Source organism: Lycium barbarum, chromosome 7 (assembly GCF_019175385.1).
Source record: "Lycium barbarum isolate Lr01 chromosome 7, ASM1917538v2, whole genome shotgun sequence".
NCBI classification, from domain to species: domain Eukaryota; kingdom Viridiplantae; phylum Streptophyta; class Magnoliopsida; order Solanales; family Solanaceae; genus Lycium; species Lycium barbarum.
Window position 1 is genome coordinate 117,076,940 of NC_083343.1, and position 20,930 is coordinate 117,097,869.

Below are 20,930 nucleotides of genomic sequence, written 5' to 3' on the forward strand. Positions count from 1 at the left end.
ATTAATAAAAAAACGCTTGTAAGTTAAACTTCACATTAAAATGAGATTTATTTAATTTTAGCCTAGATGTAGACACATGCCCACTTGCACAAGTTGGTGCAAGCTGGATTCAGTTTTATTTCTTTTTACTTTAGTTTGAGAGTTTAGTAAACATAAAGATACTTTAACATAAAGTACCTAGATTTTTGTGAAGGTAACAATCACAATACCTCTCTTTAACCAATTTAAAACTACCACTTTACTATATTTTGCGTATTTGTTTCCTTATCTAGGGCGAAAAGCAAGAGTGCAACTTGCAGAGAGACATCCCAAATTCCTGGTATTGGAAGCAACCTACTTCAAACAATATAAATGGTGGTAAGGATGACTGCCTGATATTTTGACTATAATGACTAGGTTTAGATTACATCATGCCGTACTATATATACTATTTACTGTTATTATTATTGTTGATCATATACGTAGAAATATAATATAATGATTATGACTAATAGTAAGTTAAGAAATTCATATGAGCCATATACCAATGCCATATGTTATATTGGACGAGCTGATGTACGTGATAGGCGGAGTTAGGATTTGAAGTTTTATGGGTTTAAAATTTGATTTTCAAGTTTTTGGGTTCTAAATTAAATAATTTGTACATATTTAATTTAATGGATTCCTTAAGATAAATACGAGGTCTAGCCTAGCTAAACCTGGATTTGGCCAAACCCGAAAATTTTACCCTAGATATGCCCATGCTGACGTATTAATTTTATAACCGGACTTCTAGCTCCGCCCATGGGGAAAGGAACATGACATTCACAAAACTCTATACATACACAAAAATAACAACACTTGCTTATAATTAAAGAATTTAATGGTTTATTAATCTCAAGGTAAGAAAGAATCGAACATAGAACAAAGTAAATCTTGAACGAAGCATCCCACCCAACTATATAGCATAAGTAAAATTCCTTCTTGGCCAATCTGTGACCTTCACAACTTGACATTTGTATATCCTTTTTCAGCATTATGTTCTAAGGTATCAGAGAACATTTCTTTAATTATAAGAACATGTGATATGTTTTATGGATATTGTTTTCTAGCAATGGACATTCTTTTATATGTAGTTTGCATGGATGAAGTAAAGTATTTCAATATATAGTTCTTCCAAATAAAACCAAATTGTAAGAGAATATTTGCCGTGCTCATTCTCATTCCTTGAATAGGTTAATATACAGCATTTACAACATAATTGTAGGCTACAAATTAGGAACTAATTTGACTAATATAATTCTAACATACGCTATCCTAAAATAGAAGATTACAAAATATATTTGACTAAATATTTACATAGTCTAACACACCCCCGCAGTCGAAGCGGTAGGTTTACGAACGGTTAGACTGTCCCGAAAATCATCAAATAGTACGCGCAGAAGACCTTTGGTGAAAATGTCGGCAATCTGATAACGGGACGGAACATGTAGGACGCGAACCTCTCCACGTCTAACCTTTTCACGAACAAAATGAATGTCCATTTCAATATGCTTGGTACGTTGATGTTGTACCGGATTTCCAGACAAATAAATGGCACTCACATTGTCACAATAGACCAAAGTTGCTTTACGAATAGGACAATTGAGTTCAAGCAACAGATTACGAATCCAACAAGATTCAGAGACAACATTAGCAACCCCTCTGTATTCAGCTTCAGCACTAGACTTAGATAGAGTGGGTTGGCGCTTTGAAGACCAAGAAATCAAGTTATCCCCAAGATATACACAATAACCCGATGTGGAGCGTCGAGTATCTGGACATCCACCCCAATCAGCATCTGTATATGACAGTAGTGACTGTAGAGAGGTTTTGTATAAGTGTGTACCAAAATCAATCGTACCTCGAATGTAATGCAAGATGTGTTTTAATGCTTCCATATCCTCGACTTTGGGATCATGCATAAACAAGCAAACTTATTGGACTGCGTACGATATGTCTGGCCGAGTAAATGTCAAGTATTGCAAAGCACCTGCCAGCTGACGGTACTTCGTAGGATCTTCATATGGGGCGCTCGAATTGGCGCTGAGTTTCCATTTTTAATCAACTGGTGTGGGGCAAGGCTTACATTGTGACATGCCTGCCCTGTCAAGAATATCCTCTGCATAAGAACTCTGAGACATGAATAGGCTATTTTTGTCCCAGGAGACGGCAATCCCCAAAAAATAGCTCAACGGACCCATGTCTTTCATTGCAAATTCCGTAGCTAACTTGGACATAATTCCGAGTCTGAGAGAGTCTGAAGATGCAGTTAGAATAATATCATCCACATATAACAGAATGTAAGCAGTATCCTGTCCACGACAATAGGTGAAGAGAGAGTTGTCAGATGTACTATGTGAGAAACCAATGGTTGCCACAAAATCAGCAAAACGCTGATACCATGCCCGGGGTGCCTGTTTCAAGCCATAAAGAGACTTACGCAATAGACAAACATGATCGGGACGAGCCGAATCCTGGAATCCCAGGGGCTGATACATATAGACGGTCTCATTCAAGTTTCCATGCAAGAAAGCATTCTTTACCTCAAGTTGGTGAATGGGCCAAGAGTGAGATAAAGCAATAGTAAGTACCACACGGATAGTTGCCGGTTTGACGACCGGACTGAAAGTCTCGTCACAATCAACACCTTCCCGTTGAGACCTGCCATCACCTACAAGACGGGATTTATGCCTCTCAAAAGAACCATCAGATTTCTTTTTATGCCGAAAAATCCATAAAGACCGAATAATATTAGCATTTGAGGGACGAGGGACCAACTCCCAAGTCTTACTATCAATAAGAGCATTATATTCATCTTGCATAGCATTTTTCCAATTCGGGTTATTAAGCGCACCAACTGGATTCCGGGGAATAGGGGAGATGGAATTGTTGGTGACACTTAAGGCTTGATTATGGTATTTCAAGTTCGGCTTAAATATCCCATGTTGACTACGTGTAGTCATGCAAGGAGCGGGTGGGGGGCTGGCAGGGGTGGGGCTGCTGCCGTGGTGGGGGGCTGGCAGCGAGGGAGACGGAGGGGCTGGCAGTGACTCGATTGCTGGCAGTGACGGAAGTTGGCGGGCAGCTGGGGTGGTGGGAGGTGTTTGCGGGGCAGGCGACGAGGGAGGAGCAGGCGGCGGAGCAGCGGCCTGGTCATGCAACAAATGGATTCTCAATGGAGAATTATCATCACCCAAAAACTCATATGAGGTAGAAGATGGACTATTTATTTGTGAAAATGGAAAGGAGTTTTCATCAAACCACACATGCCGAGCTATGATTATTTTTCGGCTCGATGGATCATAGCATTTGTATCCCCGATGATTAGAAGGATACCTCAGGAAAACACACGGAGTGAACCTAGATTGGAGCTTATGAATTTGTGTGGATGGAAAGAGAGGAAAGCATAGACAACCAAAAACTCGGAGATGAGAGTAGGATGGATTCTTTTGATAAAGAATCTGAGTGGGTGTCTTATATGCTAAGATTTTAGAGGGGAGAATATTGTGTAGGTACGTTGCCATGGCCAAGGCATGATGCCAATAGGAGGGGGGCATAGATGCATGGGCAAGGAGTGTACGAACAATATTATTTATGGATTTAATTTTCCTTTCCGCCTTACCATTTTGGGATGAGGTGTGCGGGCAAGAAAATCTAAAAAGCATCCCGTTTTGTTCACAAAATTTATGAAAAGGACCATTATCAAATTCACGCCCGTTGTCACATTGAAAGGTTTTGATTTCTTTTTCAAACTGAGTGCGAATGAAAGTCTGGAAAGACAAGAAACAATCATAAACTTGGGACTTTGTTTTGATGGGAAAAGTCCAAAGAAAATTAGTGTAATTGTCAAGAAACAAAACATAATATCTGTGACCAGAAGAGCTAAGTACAGGTGAAGTCCATAAATCACTGTGAACAATGTCAAATGGCATAGTAGTAGTTGAAAGAGAGTCATCAAAAGGCATTTTAATTAATTTCCCTAAAGGACAAGAATGACAAACATTGTTTCGACCCTTATTACATTCAATCAAATTACTACTACGCAAATGACTAAGAATTACATCCCCGGGATGACCTAAACGGGAGTCCCAAATGTGAGGAGAGATGACGGTAAAAGCAGATGGTACGGAAGGCGAGATGGCTCGATAAGTTTTGAAGAATGGATAAAGATCACCCGAACTCTCACATCTCATGAGTTTTCTCCCCGTCCGTAAATCCTTCACAGAAAATCCAAAAGGATCAAATTCAACAGAAACCATATTATCGATAGTAAATTTACGAACGGAAATAAGGTTTTTGATGAGTTTAGGTGCATGTAAAACATTTTTCAGGTTTAAGGAGGGATTTACTTGAAGGGATGTATGACCATAACCACGAATCGGAATCATGTTACCACTACCAACAACAATGCCATTATTTTTGCTCAATTGATAGTAAGACGAGAGAGTACCTTGGGAGTTGGTCATGTGGGATGTGGCTCCGGTGTCCATGTACCAATTGTTGTCATCGGGCGGATTCAAAGACATTGTGTGCATAGCATGATCAATATCCGTGGGCGCATACCCACCATGTGATGACGAGGCTGACGAGTAGAACGACTGTGGAGGACGAGGACCAAGAACTCCCTGCTGTGAGGGAGCTGGACGCAACTGCTGCCACCCAGCCGTGGGGTACGGGCACGGTGGGGTGGCCCACGGCTGTGGCCCCCAGGTATCCCACGGTAGAAAGAACCACGACGGGGCAGTGGATCCCTGGTGCTGCGATGCAGTGGGCTGGTTGGTCTGGGCGTTATGCCGGCTGCCCCCGTCGCTGCTTTGCCCATTGCCGGCGCTACCGCGGTTGTTGTTGCGGTTGCCGCCACTGCGACCAAGGTTGTTCTTCTTTCCACGATTGTTAGAACTTCCTCGATTGTTTGCCGTGCTCATTCTCATTCCTTGAATATGTTAATATACAACATTTACAACATAATTGTAGGCTACAAATTAGGAACTAATTTGACTAATATAATTCTAACATACGCTATCCTAAAAATCGAAGATTACAAAATATATTTGACTAAATATTTACATAGTCTAACACAAATATTTGACCCAATTAAATCACCTGATCAAGAGCAATTAATTCTATTCATAGATGACTTTCACCCGAAACATAAAACAACAAGAGAAAAGAAAAGGAAAAATTAAATAGGTTCAGGTCCTCCAGGAGATGCACGATCATTTAATAAACATATGAGAAGTACATGGGCAAGTATTTTGTTTCTTTTTCTTTTTATATACTAGCTATTTTGTTTTCCTTCAAAATAGCCTTGAATATATATAAAGTGAATGATTCCAAAGTGGCACGCTAAAGAGAAAACAAGAAGAAGGAATCAGAAATTCTGTGGTTGGACAATGGGTGGGGGTGGGGGGGGGGCAGAGGGACCAACAAATAAAAGAGTAACTGCAATCACATACAGAAAATATAATAAAAGTTTAATTTATATAGTACACCGCATGATCAGGACGTTCATATTATTAGGTCATCTTTACTTACTCTAACAGGTTTCATTTTAAAATTATAAATCTCATATTTTAAGAAAATCAACTTACTATATATTTATTTTAAGTGATTATCTTACTATATATTTATTTTAAGTGATTAAGGTGTAAAACTGATAGATCATCAGTAATAGCATACTATATAACAAACTCAGTAAATTACGGGGACGAACTAGTGTAGCCTTTTTTTTAAAAATATTTTTCATCCGGTGCCCGGTACACTCATTGAATCCGATTAAATTTGAATTCACGTCTGAAAGTTTTACATTGAAAGATAAAACACTCCATATAATTATATATAACAAAGGTCACTCCGTATCCGGAGGAAATCGAACCCGGGACCTGTGGTATATTGTAGCTTATTTGCCTTTAAATCTCATCCACTTTTGTTAGTAATTGTTTATCCAAAGATGGACCCCATTCCATGGGTAGCTGACTAGGCTATGGTTGAGTCTCCGCTCAAAAATTTCAATTCGAGATGTCATTTTCTTTCATATATTCTTAGACAATTATTCACCTTGAGTTAACCTTTAAATTTGAAGTAAACCTAAAATATATTTTTATAATATGGTATTGAATTCCTCATTGATGTTGATCTACTAAATGTAGGCCATCTTATAATATTACTCTACGTTTCAAATGTCTAATATGAGCATGCCAAATATATGTCAATGTTTTTACAACAATTCTCACAGTTTGAGCTAGCTCTTGAGGTAAAATTAGACTCAAAATTCATTTTTTTAATATATGTCAATTACGGCGCCACTCTCAAGACTCACGACGACGAATTTTAAAGAATTTGTCTTTCACTTAATTAGCATAGGCAGAGCTAGGGGCTCAAGAGACTTCATCCTAACCCCTTTCGTCGGAAAATTACATGGTATATACAAAAGTGAATAGGTTAAAAAATCCTAAATTCTTACCATTCTGCACATTTTATACCTAAGTTATTGAGTGTTCACAAAATCCCCTGAACTACCATGACCTGATATCAAATACTTTTGGAGGCTGTGACATGCTATGTGAACATCATGCTCAAAGCTCCTCCAAAGAGTTTCAAGTGGTAGTACACATTATTTGTTTTTTTGAGTGAATAAGTTAAAAGCATCCTAAACTATCACCAATTTGTGAGTTTCATCCTAACCTATTGGGTGTTTATAGAATTCCCCTGATCTACCATGAACCCATTGTGCAAGGTGCACTCATTTTAAGACTTTTCATCTCCCACGTGTCTCTTAACAAGTTATCCCAAACCTTTTACAATGTATTCAACCACTTTTTTTTTTAAATAATAATTAAAGGGAGTTATAGTCAAGGAGGTAACAGAAACACCTAACGGTTTAGGTATGAAACTAGCAAAATGACGATGGTTTAGGAGGATTATAACCTGTAAACTGTATTAGGAGAAGCAAGACCATTATATATCAACCTAAACCCAAATTTGGTGACAGTTAACAATGACAAAAAATCTATTATTACGGTGTACCCCGCTAACCCAATTAGAGGAAACAAGAAGTAGTAGTACTCTTGACACGAGGAATCTCTTAGTTATGCATGCCATAATGTTTTTTTCCTTAAGCGACCAATCAAATCAAATATAAGACTGCATTCTCTCTGTCCAACTTTATATATGTCATCGTTCGGAGTCAAACTTTTTTATGTTAGACAGTATATTTGGGATATTCAATCTTTAAGGTTTTTGAAAAATAATTTATATATTTAGAAATTACTCGACATAAAAACTATTACTTATAAATCACAAGAATTAACGATGTAAAATATTTAAACAACATACGAATAAATCGCGATCAAAAATTTTCTTGTTCGACTCTCAGAAATCTGAATTGCTGACATATAAATTGGGACTGAGGGAGTCATTAATACTTTCAGTACCATAAACAAACGACCACTTAGTGAAATAAGCAAATTCTAGACTAAGTTTTCCACTTAGTAAAGAAGAAAAAGAAATAGAGAAATTCCTGGGACACAACTCTCACGTCCTTCATTAATCTACTAACCCGAATTTTGTTTTACCAAGTGGTCCAAAATTTAAAAGACAAAAGCAGGGAATTGAAAACTTGCTAAAAAAGGAAAAAAAAGAGAGCAACCTCAATAATTCGGAAATAGAAATTTCGCACAAAGTAAAACTGGATGATCAATCCTTCATTAAAATGAAAAGCTTGCAAAACTTGCCACCAGCTCATGAATTTTTGATAGAAAAATATTTACACATTCATCATCTTATATTATAGACCCACATCTATATACATATATAGTCTGATAGTATATGTATAAGAGTGGGTTCTTGAACATCATCTGGAATATTTGTTCGTTGTCTAATTTCAACAACGGAAGTATATATAGGTAACAATAATTCACACTGCGGTTAAGGTAATTTGGCTTGTGGTGGAGTAATTGTTTTCCTAGCTGCAGCAAAGGAACCCTTCTCTTTTCTTTCATCTTGATTCATCTGCTTTTCTCTACAGTCTAGGCTGCAAAAAGCACTATCTCCTCTGGAAAAGGAAAAAATCACAAGTAAGCTCATTTAGTTTCAAGAAAAAAAGTAACAAGATATATATGTGTAAAGAGTTCAACTTTTGTAAATTGATAAGGTAAAATTCTTTTTACACTATGATATCACTTTAAAAGATAACCACACGTGATCGATTATAATAAGTGAGATTAGTACTTAATGAGTAAGACAATGATATTGTTACAACATGTTAAACTACACTATCAGTCATTCAAAGATATCTACAGTTAACTTATCATAGAAAAAATCAAATTTGAAATCTTGAAAATAAAGTATATTACTTGGTATTACAGATTAAAATAATTTGATAGTCATAGGCGGAGCTGGGGGTGGTGGTGGTGAGGGGAGTCATATGAACTCCTTCATCGGAAAATTACGGTGTATATATACTAGTTTCAATATTTACGTTTGTATGGAACCTTTAGGTATTTTGCCTATTCTTTATATTTTGAATCTCCTTCATAAAAGTTCCAGCTTAATTTGTCTTTACTGACAGTATAAAGTTTCTTTACAGTACTGTCGATGTATATAAATTGACTCGTATGTATATACCTGTACATGTAGATGTCATGACCAGGGATTAACTGGCGTTCACAGAGGGAGCAAGCTCTAAGGAAATGAGCAGTTTCAACAAAATCAGCTGATTTTCTGCGAGTCAATAATGAGCGTTGATCTTGACCGTTGGATCGTGGAATATTATTTGGGCCAAGGGGGTTATGAGGATCAAACGGTTGTTGTTCATAATTAAGAGGTATAGCAGTAGCAGGATCTAAGGTGAATTCCTTCAAGCTTGTTGTTCTCTTGATAACTGGTGGCCTTGGCCTCTTTCCTAGCAACATGTTTAGTATTGCTTTGTTTTTTCTTAAAATTGGTAGGGTTTAATTTTATTTTTTTTGCTAGAAGTTATTGGCCATGGCTGAAGAGAGTTGGGGGTTGGGGGGGGGGGGGGGGGTTGGATTAGGGGTTAGAGAGGAGGAGGAGGAAAGAACTTAGAGGTTTTTAAAGAGGAGGAGTGAGAGTGGAGAAATGTGGGAAGATAAAATATATAAGAGCCAGAAAGCAAGGAAATAATTTGGACCACTGAATATATATATTCACTTGTTTATTTGTGTAGTCACTTTCATTTCACGTGACATAATTTAACAGTAAAAAAGTATTTATACCAAATTAGCTCGACTTATATTATGGTTAAGCGGAAGAGCAGGTGCACTACGGTCTCACTATGTGTGGGGTCCGAAAAAGGTCAGGTCAACAAGGGACTTATATTATATGGGTTAAGTGATTTAATAATAATAAAAGCATGGTTAACCATAGTTAAATAGTAAGGGGTCGTTCGGTATCATGTTTAGTAGAAGGTATAAATTAGTTTCGGGATAAATTTATACCATGTACCAAACATGGTACAAAAATTAGTGCTGGGATATCCCAGCTTATACCTTCTTATCCCACTTATACTGGGATTATTTTATACCATCTAAAAGATGGTATAAAATAATCCCAATAGATGGGATAAATTAGTCTCGGGATTATAATTTCGACTATCTACCAAACGGCCCCTAAAAGTATATATACAAACATATGTAATATACTTGTTGGCTATTGGTTTGATGCATGCAAATTAATATCCAATACGGATAAGCTTTAACCTACTTTGAGTGGACATAAAGTTCAAGAATGGTGTTTATTTTTAATTTATGATTTTAAACATGTCATAACATTTATAAGAATATCAAGACATGTCTTTAAAGGTAAAAATGGTAAGATAAAGATATTTTTTTTTTACTAAAAAAAATGTGCGTTTTTTTTTTTTTAAAACAAAGTGGAAAGAAAAGAATGTTGCATCAATGACAGAATATAGAGTATTACTTTATTTATATGCGTTGACAGTGTAACATAATTTTCACTGTTAATGTACTTATATATGTTGTAAAATACTATTATCTATTTTATTTTTTAAGTTATTAATTTCACTTATTATATATGAATATATGTAGTTATAATTATTGATAGACTATGAAATAGTCTACGTAAATATTAGGATAATCTTTTCATAATTAGCAAATGTATATTAAGCATGATCTCTTCCTTATGTATAGTAATTAGGTCCTATAATTTAGCCTAGTATTATGCTGATAGTTAGATACCTACTTTGTATATAATGACTTTCATACATCAATACAGATCACAGATTGATTTCCTACATGGTATCAGATTAGGTTTCCTTCCTCACCTCCCCAAAACCTAGCCGTCACCTTCCCTCCAAACCCTAGCTATCCTCTTTCTCCTCCCTCTTCTCTCTTCAATGGCTGACAAAAAATTTCATTCTGCTTTAACTATCACGAATGTGAAATCTTTAATACCAATCACCCTTGACATGGAAACCGGCCATTATCACGAATGGGCGACCCTCTTCAAAGTTCTAGCTCGCGTCCACTCCGTACTTGAGCACATCATACCACCAGCTGACACCACCGAACTCACAGCGTACAACGCAACGAAGGCGGCTAATCTTCCGCTCTGGAAACGGCTCGATGCGGTGGTCCTCCAATGGATATACGCCACCGTATCCCATTGTCACGACCCAACCCCGTAGGCCGTGACTAGTGCCCTAGTTGGGCACCCTGACGTACTTACTCAATCGAATCACAAACAGATAGCATATACGACCATAAATACTATATGCCGTCTCAAATTATATCAAACTACTGCAAACACATTTTTAACATAACCATAGGCGTATACATATATCAAAAGCCGGCAAGGCTATCAAATGGCACGACGGCCCCAAAACATATCCCAAGTGCACGCCGACAAGGCTGCCATAACCAAAACATATACAAAATGCACGCCGACGAGGCTGCCATAACGAATAGGCTCATACTAACACATCTGGGATATTTTGTATACTCTTAAAAGATGAAGACCAAGTCTTCTTTCATCATTTGCTCACTTCAACACTTAGAAAAATAAGAACTTGGGAGCTCCATTTTTGCCACTGTTTTCGGCCAAGAACAAGAGAAAACCAAGATCATTTCAAGCCTCCCAAAAAATATTTCCTTGATACAAACCCACTATATTGAAGTCCCTAAGTAGCGTGGAAGTATTGTTTGGGTCATCCAACCATTAGTTGTGCCTATTTGCAAACCCTAGCCTATTGGTGGAGGTGAAGAACAAAGGTATGTTTTGCTCTTGCTTTTGTGTTGCGAACGTTTATTTCATGTTGTAGTATGTTAATATGGATGAAATTGGTGAAATATAGTATGTTGGAAGTGGAGTGTGTGCATTGTGTTCTAGTCGTGTATATGGGGGTGGAAAATGGAATTTATGAATCAATTCTTATATCATGTTAGATTGTTGGAGAGTGGGGAAGAGAATAAAAAGTCCTCAATATATATATATATATATATATATATATATATATATATATATATATATATATATATATATATATATATATATATATATATGTGTGTGTGTGTGTGTGTGTGTGTGTGTGTGTGTAGTGTGGACGAATGTGAGTCCTATTATTATGCCGAAGATCGCATTTATATTGCTTAGCGCTTTAGTTATCGTCGATATGAATTCTAGTTGGAAATAAGTGTTTAGTGACTCAAGGATGATGTTGAAATGGTAGGGGCTGATCTAAGGCTTATTGTACGTTCGATGTAATTCGTATATTTTATGAGAATGATATTGTTATATTGTGGATTGTGATACAAAACATGACTTGAAAATGAGGAAAGTGAAAAGAGGGCTGCTCTCGGCTAGGGGCTGTTTTCGGCCAACATTGGAGAAATTTTTTCGGATTGTTAGAAATGTCATGCGAATTGTTTAGAAAGTCCTCCAATATTGTTGGTAAGGATTTGGGTTAAAAATTGAATATATGAGCTATATTGTGGCTTGAATGTAAGTCGTCGAAACGAATATTTGGGAAGTTGTCGAATGGTGTAAAAGAGAGCTACTATTATTATTTTGCCTTTCGAATTGATTATCGATGTTGCTAGGTTGGTTGTTGTTGTTGTTGTTGATTTTGAGCGAGTTAAATTCTCGGGATGGCCTATTTACAGGGGAAATGCTGCCGAATTTTCTGTAGAATTTAATGAATGGCTTAAGGGCCCTTAGCTAATGTTTGGTATTCGTTGGCGTATTTGTAGACCTTGGGGAGCCCGAGGCGTAGATTTGGATTAGCTTTAGATTGGCTTGCTTGGAGTGCGTACGAGGTATGTAAAGCAACCTTCTTTTCTTGGCATGCCTTAGTTTCACATAGGCTAGATTAGAGCCTTAAGGAAATTCCAAATCCGACATCCGAGCATGATATGATCTATATATTCCTCGGCACTCCTATGTATGATTTGATGAAAAATGAACCATTATGTCTTTGAAAGAAGGGATTTCCAAACTTTGTACAAAAGGTTTCACTCTAATGAATTTCGTAATTTTTGAATGCCATACCTTTCGCATAAGGGCTCGGATTATTCCAACATTTTCATAAGAGTTTGCATGATGTATAATGAGTATGTTTTCCATAAGTGGGCCTGATTCGAGTCGATACCCGTCCGTGGGTCCAGCGACCTTCCTTTATGTAATTCGGAAAATCTTTGAAAGAATGTCGTATGACCATTATTCTGATTTCAAGTATGATCATTTTACTTATGTTTGAAGCTATGATAACGATTTTATGCATACGACTACTCACGACTCTATTCGTGCATTCTGTTATTTCTTTCGCCGAGTCCCGGGCCAGTTCTGTTATCGTGCGCATTTTAATATACTCCGGAGTTATGCTGTGTTTATGGTTCACCGAGCTACTCGCAAAAGAGGGTCGGGTTCCACCTATATTTGGTGTTATGCTGTGTATGGCGTTATGTTGTGATGTTATATGTGACGGGGATACAGAGATTTGAGACTTTATGGTGTTATGCTGTGTTATGGCGCCATCAACGGGTGGGCGACCATATTCTTCTGTACCCGATGCATGACTTACATGTTTTTGAAAGTAAACAAATTTTGATATGTTGGATTTGCACTTATGTTTGATACTTCCATTTCGTTTATATCTCAGATTTGCTTTCTGTACATTCTGCTTTGCATACTCAGTACATATTTCGTACTAACCCCCTTTCTTCGGGGGGCTGCGTTTCATGCCCGCAGGTACAGACGCACAGTTTGGTGATCCACCGGTTTAGGACACCCCCTTTTGTTGTTGGAGTGCTCTTCTCCTTTCAGAGCATATCTTTTGGTATATATTTTTGTTCGCTATGTATGTATATATATTCGTTCAGGGGTACGGCGGGGCCCTGTCCCACCATATGATTCGTTTGGTCTGTTAGAGGTCTGTAGACGTATTTGTGGGTGTGTGTGCCTAAGTCTTTGGCCCACACAATGTGTTGGACCAATTAAAATTGGCCACACAATGTGTGGGACCCTTTCCATTGTACACGGCCACATGCCCCTTTTTGCACAAGATTTTTAATTCCAATTTTTATGAATTGTGGTCCCAATTTTTCCTAAGTGTTCAATGCCATCAATTCATATATAACTTATGTCTCAAAATAAAAATCAAATGGTCAAAAGTCCCGACTTCAAATCCCGGAATAATCTTGGCCTTAAGTTATCATAATTAATCCGGGTTGTCCCAATGTATAAAAATACGGGACGTAACACCCATGATATTCTTACCTCTATTCTCGTGGCGGATGATGTTGCGGAGAAGGCTTGGAACCGAGTTGCTCAACTTTTCCAAGATAACAAGCACTTAAGGGCAGCGTACCTTGAAGCTGAATTCACCACCACAAAAATGGCCGACTTTGGCTCAGTTATGGCCTATTATCATAGGCTAAAGTCACTCGCGGACCAGCTTGCTAATGTGGGGTCGCCGGTGTCCGACCAACGTATGGTCTTGTGCCTCCTTGCGGGCTTACTGGAGACATATGCACACTTTGTCACTACTATCCAGCAGAAGGATGTGCTGCCCTCTTTCTCTGAAGTGTGCTCCAGACTTAAGCTCGAAGACGCCGCTGCCAAGGAACGTGCCCGCAATTCTAGTCCCGCGGCTCTTCTCGTTGATAATGATGCTCCCTCCCCGCCACCTGGTGGCACCAATAATTCAACCAACCGTCGTGATAATAATCGTGGAAGGAATTGCAACAGGAACAAGGGAAAGGGGAATAACAACAACAACAACCGCGGGAAATCCGGCGGCGGCGGACAGACCAGCCACGGCCAGTGGCCGACGGCCCAGCCACCAGCAGGGGGCTACTACTGGCCTGCCTGGCCGCCCCAGCAATGGGTACTGCCCCCCTGCCCGTATCCAACCAGGCCGTGGCAGCAGCGTCCCACGACGCCAAGGCCCGGCAGTGGCATTCTCGGTGCCGGTCCACGCTCACCTCAGCAGGCCTATTCCATGCATGGTCCATCCTACTCTGGGTACACTCCAAAAGACTTGGAGGCCGCCATGCACACTCTGTCCATGCATCAACCAGATGATAATTGGTACATGGACACCGAAGCGACTTCCCACATGACTGCCAACACAGGTATTCTCACATCTTATTTTAATTTGACAATAATTCTGGAATCATGGTTGGTAATGGTAGCACTATTCCAATTCGCGGCTATGGTCATACAACCCTACCCCCACCTAATCCCCAATTACGTCTCCGAAATGTCTTGCATGCTCCAAAACTCATCAAAAATCTTTTTTCCGTACGTAAATTCACTAAGGACAATAATGTTTCTGTTGAGTTTGATCCTCTTGGGTTTTCTGTGAAGGATGTACCAACGGGGAGCCGCCTAATGAGATGTGAGAGCACCGGGGAATTGTATCCTATCACTGCCACAAAACGGACCACTCCACTATCAACCTTTATAGCCGCATCACCTAGCTTGTGGCATTCCCGACTCGGGCATCCGGGAAATGCTATCCTTAGTTCTCTTCGCAGTAATGCCTTAATTAAATGTAATAGGGCCCGAACTTCTTTTTGTACCTCTTGTCCTTTGGGGAAACACGTTAAATTTCCATTTTATGATTCATTGTCATTTACTACTATGCCATTTGATATCATTCATAGTGATTTATGGACATCTCCTGTTTTGAGTTCTAATGGGCACCGCTATTATGTTTTCTTTCTGGATGATTATAGTAATTAATTTTGGACTTTTCCAATCTCTAACAAGTCCCAAGTTTATTCTACTTTTCTATCTTTTAAGGCATTAATACGAACCCAATTCGAAAGAGACATAAAAAACATTCAATGTGATAATGGGCGGGAGTTCGCCAATGGGCATTTTCAATCTTTTTGCGCCTCCAATGGTTTAAATTTCAGATTTTCTTGCCCCCATACCTCTCCTCAAAACGGCAAAGCAGAAAGAAAAATTAAATCCATTAACAACATAGTGCGCACTCTTCTTGTCCACTCCTCTATGCCCCCTTTTTTTGGCGTCATGCTCTCCAAATGGCCACATACCCCCTTAATGTGCTTCCCACCAAGGTCCTTGCGTATAAATCACCAACGCAAGTTCTCTACCAACGAACCCCCACTTATTCTCAACTTTGGGTTTTTGGGTGCCTATGCTATCCACTTTTCCCATCTACAACTATTAATAAGTTGCAAGCAAGATCTCCCTCGTGTGTATTTTTGGGCTATCCGTTGAATCATAGAGGATATAAATGTTATGATTTATCCACCAACAAAATTATCATATCAAGGCATGTCATCTTTGAGGAAACTCAATTTCCCTTCTCAAAACTGCACTCACCAACCCCAACTTCTTATGATTTTTTGGACCATGGGATTTCTCCATACACCTTGCATTTTCTGTCGCAGCCCACTCCACTCGTCGTTCCCTCGGTCCAGCTCGATCCCCTCACTGCTACACCCGTGACCACTGCCCAGCAGCCCCTTCCCTTCAGGGCTGCACCCGTGACCACTGCGCAGCAGCCCCTTCCCCCCATTGCCCAGCAACCCGTGACCACTGCCCAGCAGGCCGTCACTGCCTAGCAGCCCCTCCCCCCCCACTGCTCCACCCGTGCCCACTGCTCAGCAGCCCACCAGCATGGTCACTAGAAGCCAACATGGGATTTATAAGCCCAAACAACCGTTTAACTTAAACACTTCCACCACTACCTCCATCTCGCCTATCCCGCGAAATCCTGTAAGTCCTTTAAATGACCACAATTGGAAAGATGCCATGGTTGATGAATATAATGCTCTAATTAAAAATAAGACGTGGGAGTTGGTTCCACGTCCCATTGATGTGAATCTTATTCGTTCTATGTGGATCTTTCGTCATAAAAAGAAATCTGATGGTTCTTTTGAGAGGCACAAAGCTCGTCTTGTCTGTGATGGCAGGTCTCAACAGGTTGGAGTTGACTGCGACGAGACTTTCAGTCCGGTTGTCAAACTGGCTACTATTCGCGCTGTCTTGACCATTGCACTTGCACACTCTTGGCCCATCCATCAGTTGGACGTCAAGAATGCTTTTTACATGGTAATCTTAATGAGACTGTTTCTATGCATCAGCCTATTGGGTTTAAGGATCCAAAGCATCCCCACCATGTCTGTCTCTTGAAGAAATCGTTATATGGGCTTAAGCAAGCTCCCCGTGCATGGTTCCAACGCTTTGCAGACTATGTCTCCACTATTGGTTTTTCACATAGCCGATCTGATCACTCTCTCTTTATTTATTGTCGAGGTTCTGACATTGCTTACATTCTGCTATATGTTGATGATATTATTCTCACAGCTTCCTCAGATGCTCTCAGAAAATCCATCATGTCTCTGCTTAGTGCCGAATTCGCTATGAAGGATTTGGGCCCTTTAAGCTATTTTCTGGGTATTGTTGTTACCCAGACTTCACACGGCATGTTTCTCTCTCAGAAAAATTATGCAGCAGACATTATAGAGCGTGCCGGCATGACTGCCTGTAAGACGAGTCAGACATCGGTCGACACCAAAGCCAAACTTGGTGCCACGGTCGGGCCTTCTTGCGATGATCCCACACAATATCGTAAGTTGGCCGGCGCGTTGCAGTACCTTACGTTCACAAGACCAGACATCTCCTATGCGGTTCAACAAGTATGCCTTCACATGCATGATCCAAAGGTTGCACATATGAATGCTCTTAAACGCATAGTACGATACATTCAAGGTACTATTGAGTTTGGTCTTCATCTGTACAAATCCTCCATTGCCTCTCTGGTTGCTTATACAGATGCAGATTGGGGTGGGTGTCCAGACACTCGCCGATCCACATCCGGTTACTGTGTTTTCCTTGGCGATAATCTACTCTCATGGTCATCCAAACGACAACCTACTATGTCTAAGTCGAGTGCCGAGGCCGAATACCGTGGCGTCGCTAATGTCGTCTCTGAGTCCTGTTGGCTTCGCAACCTTCTTTTGGAGCTCCGTTGTCCCATCCGGACAGCTACATTGGTTTATTGTGATAATGTTAGTGCCATATACCTATCAGGTAACCCAGTTCAGCACCAACGCACTAAACATATTGAGATGGACATACATTTCGTACGTGAGAAAGTTGCCCGTGGAGAAGTTCGTGTTCTTCACGTCCCGTCCCGTTACCAGATCGTAGACATTTTCACTAAAGGTCTTCCGCGCGTGCTCTTTGATGATTTCAAGGACAGTCTAAGCGTACGACAACCTCCCGCTTCGACTGCGGGGGTGTGATAGACTATGAAATAGTCTACGTAAATATTAGGATAATCTTTTCATAATTAGCAAATGTATATTAGGCATGATCTCTTCCTTATGTATAGTAATTAGGTCCAATAATTTAGCATAGTATTATGCTGATAGTTAGATACCTACTTTGTATATAATGACTTTCATACATCCATACAGATCACGGATTGATTTCCTACAATTATATTCTTTAGTTATTATTCCAGATTAAGCTTCCTTAAGGTGGGGGAGGGGTTGACATCAGCCACAACCAACACATGTTAAGAATAAATATATTGGGGATTAATTAAACTGGGAAATTCATACTTATTAGGAGGCCATGTCAGCTTTCTATTTTTAATCGCATTTATTGAGATACTACCTGCTCTGTAGCAACTACGGCAAATGACTTCTCTTTCAATTTAAGATTCTCCCAGTTAAAAAAGAAAAAGAAAAATAAAAAATAAAATATTATGACATATTGGATATATACCATATGTTCCTTTTAATTCTCTAAATGACAGAGTTGGCCTATGATCTAACTGGGATTCTTTTCCGTACTTCGTGCGGTAGTTATGAAAAACAATTAAATATAGTAATGCCATAATTCAAAATTCTATAGAAATATTTTTGACACAAAAAGTTATTTCCTTAATTATTTTTAAATCCTACGTACATAAATTATCTTTGCAGAAAAATACGTGTGAGATATTCCAAGTTATATATGAAACATCTTATTTAAATCACTATATGAGAACTTGAATATGGAATATAAACTTGAAAACTAATGAAAAGATGAGAAAACTATGAATAGAAAACTAATGAAAAAGAGAAAAAATGTCGCATGTTTCGTTTATTTCTCTAACGCCTTTATGTTGCCTTTTATTTCTTAGTATTTATTGTTATTTGTTAATGAATATGTTGCATAAAAACTAAAAATGGAAGGTGATTAAAAAATAGAAAAATAAAAGAAATGAAAATAAATCAATTAAAGACATCCATCCCTAATTTGTATACATCTTCATCGATCCTACCCTTCTTCCCCTCTATAACTACTCTATTTCTTTTGCTCCACTTCCTCTAATTCTCTTCACCTTCAGTTCAGCTCATCTATTTGCTTGAAGAATATCATTCTGTGACATCCGTAAAAGTGACGAATTTGTGGAGAAATTCCAACGTAGCAGGTATTCATGTCTCTTGAAAATTAATGGTGTGATGACCAATATGTTGACATCATAGGAATTCAATATAGCCTGCATGAAGTTCGGAGATCACCCTATTCGCCAAAAGATGTATGTATGAGCAAAGAAAAAATTGTCGTCGGCTAAAAAACCTCTTCATTGTCGTCTAAACTTTTCAGTTCCTCACTTTATCAGAACAATATAAATAATCAATATATTATTACTTCATAAGAAAAAAGAAAAGAATCAAAGAATGAAGATCTATGTTGCTCGAACTTTCAAAAAAGTCGCTGGATGCATATCGAATCTTCCAACAATTTAGAGGAACCAAAACACATCCGATAATTTTTTTTGAAGAGTCCGAGCAACATAAGATTTGATATCATCATGACATCATCTATATATTGCAAAATTCACTGAAACCCAAATAAAGTATAATGAGTAAAATGGATAAGATATGATGAATTGAAATAACTGAGAATTTCTTTTTGCAGCATGCTCTAAATAAAATCTATGTATGGTTTCGTGACTCAATGTTAACTAACATCATGATTGGCAGAATATTTGGCTTTTATGTCAATACTGCCACGATGTGGAAAGGGGGCATTCCGCATTGCAGCGACCTTCTAACGGATATGTGCTTCAAGGTAGGATTATTCTCATTTCTGTATTTATATACTACTATAATTTATTTCTCTAAAGCATTTTTACAGGTGTAACTGTTCCTTGGAAATTAAAGCACTTGGAATGATAGTCATGTCTTTTCATCTTTGACGCCCTCTTAATTTAGATTTCAGTTTTTTTGATAGACTGACTTAATTTTTTTTCCAGCAAATATTTTAAAATGAAAACATAAGAAGAAAAAGAAGGTAACCTTTTTCTATATTTATGGTGATTTAATGTGAGTTATGAATATTATTAATCAATTACGAGTAGAAGTTATGAAGATGAAGAAGTGAGTTATAGAGATGACTCTTTAGATTAAAACGACTAATAAAAATACCAAAAACAAAATGAGAAAAAAAAATAAACAGGATCCTTGGCCAAAGAAAGTTGCCACATTATCTTTCTATTGCCTAGCTTTATATTATATATAGATTGTCAAAAACATCATGGAAGCAATTCCTTAATTTTGTGACCATATCTTTACTTTTTTGTTTCCCTTTAGAAAAGAGAAAAGAAAAACACAACACCAACCCCTTTTTGAAAAAAAATATAAGAGAAAAATAAATGCTCCAAATAAAAGAGAAATCACTAGATAATTAGCTTTTGATTCTGTTTCGATATTTTCAGTCAATCAGCCACTTTGCCCGTGGCGTAGGTAAAGTTCAAATTATGGGTTTATCCAAACTTTGGACTTGATCTTGTAAATATGATAAAAGATTCACTAAATTTATAAATAATTGATTTCGAGTTCAATAAATTAAATAAGTTATAGTAAGATAGTAAGATCTTGAACTCGAACTCATAAATTAAGCTCATTTCTGAATTCGGCTTTGGAGCTAGCATCTTTGTTCAAACAATTTTTTTTACCTATTTGACTAGAATGAGGTGGAGATTATGGACTAGACTACAATGATGGGTGAAACTTGTGGATTAATCAACTGCAGAAAGAATTGTTTTGGTATTACTTCTAAAATCAACTAAAAATTTGATCAACATCAATTGTAGCACAAATTTTAAACTGACTATTGATACAATTATAGTGACAACATATTTACATTGATAAGAATTATCGGCATGTTGGCTACAAAGTCGCCTTTGTTAGAGAGCGTTTTACCCCTCTATGTGGGACTTCTGGCGCGAATTAGAATTATCTTTTGAAATGTTTATCAAATGCAAGATGGGCAATTTGTAGTTCTTAGTTTGCCAACAATTTGTAGTTCTTAGTTTGCCAAAGTCAAATTAGGAAAATCATTTTGGACCACGAGAAAAGGTGCGGGCGAACACACATCAAAGCATGTTTTATGGTTGA

At 38.2% G+C, this 20,930-nt stretch overlaps 1 protein-coding gene and 1 long non-coding RNA gene across 2 annotated transcripts; one reads left to right on the plus strand and one right to left on the minus strand.

Annotated features, from left to right (window-relative positions):
• Nucleotides 1-7,691: 7,691 nt before the first annotated feature.
• On the minus strand, nucleotides 7,692-9,046 carry LOC132603950 (FCS-Like Zinc finger 6-like). The gene is made up of 2 exons (XM_060317253.1): nucleotides 8,647-9,046; nucleotides 7,692-8,074 (listed from the first exon to the last, which is right to left on the minus strand). The coding sequence occupies exons 1-2, from the start codon at nucleotides 8,931-8,933 to the stop codon at nucleotides 7,948-7,950; spliced, it is 414 nt and encodes a 137-aa protein (XP_060173236.1). The 5' UTR covers nucleotides 8,934-9,046; the 3' UTR covers nucleotides 7,692-7,947.
• A 2,014-nt stretch (nucleotides 9,047-11,060) lies between these two features.
• On the plus strand, nucleotides 11,061-13,291 carry LOC132602480 (uncharacterized). The gene is made up of 3 exons (XR_009567800.1): nucleotides 11,061-11,270; nucleotides 12,249-12,314; nucleotides 13,246-13,291. It is a non-coding gene; the product is annotated as an uncharacterized LOC132602480 (long non-coding RNA).
• Nucleotides 13,292-20,930: the final 7,639 nt, after the last annotated feature.

Bases quoted from the DNA above. Each gene is read 5' to 3' on its own strand.
- LOC132603950 (XM_060317253.1), bottom strand. From the start codon at position 8,933: ATGTTGCTAGGAAAGAGGCCAAGGCCACCAGTTATCAAGAGAACAACA. The intron at 8,075-8,646 runs GTATATACATAC...TTCCTTTTCCAG, and splicing joins CATGACATCTACATGTACAG to AGGAGATAGTGCTTTTTGCA.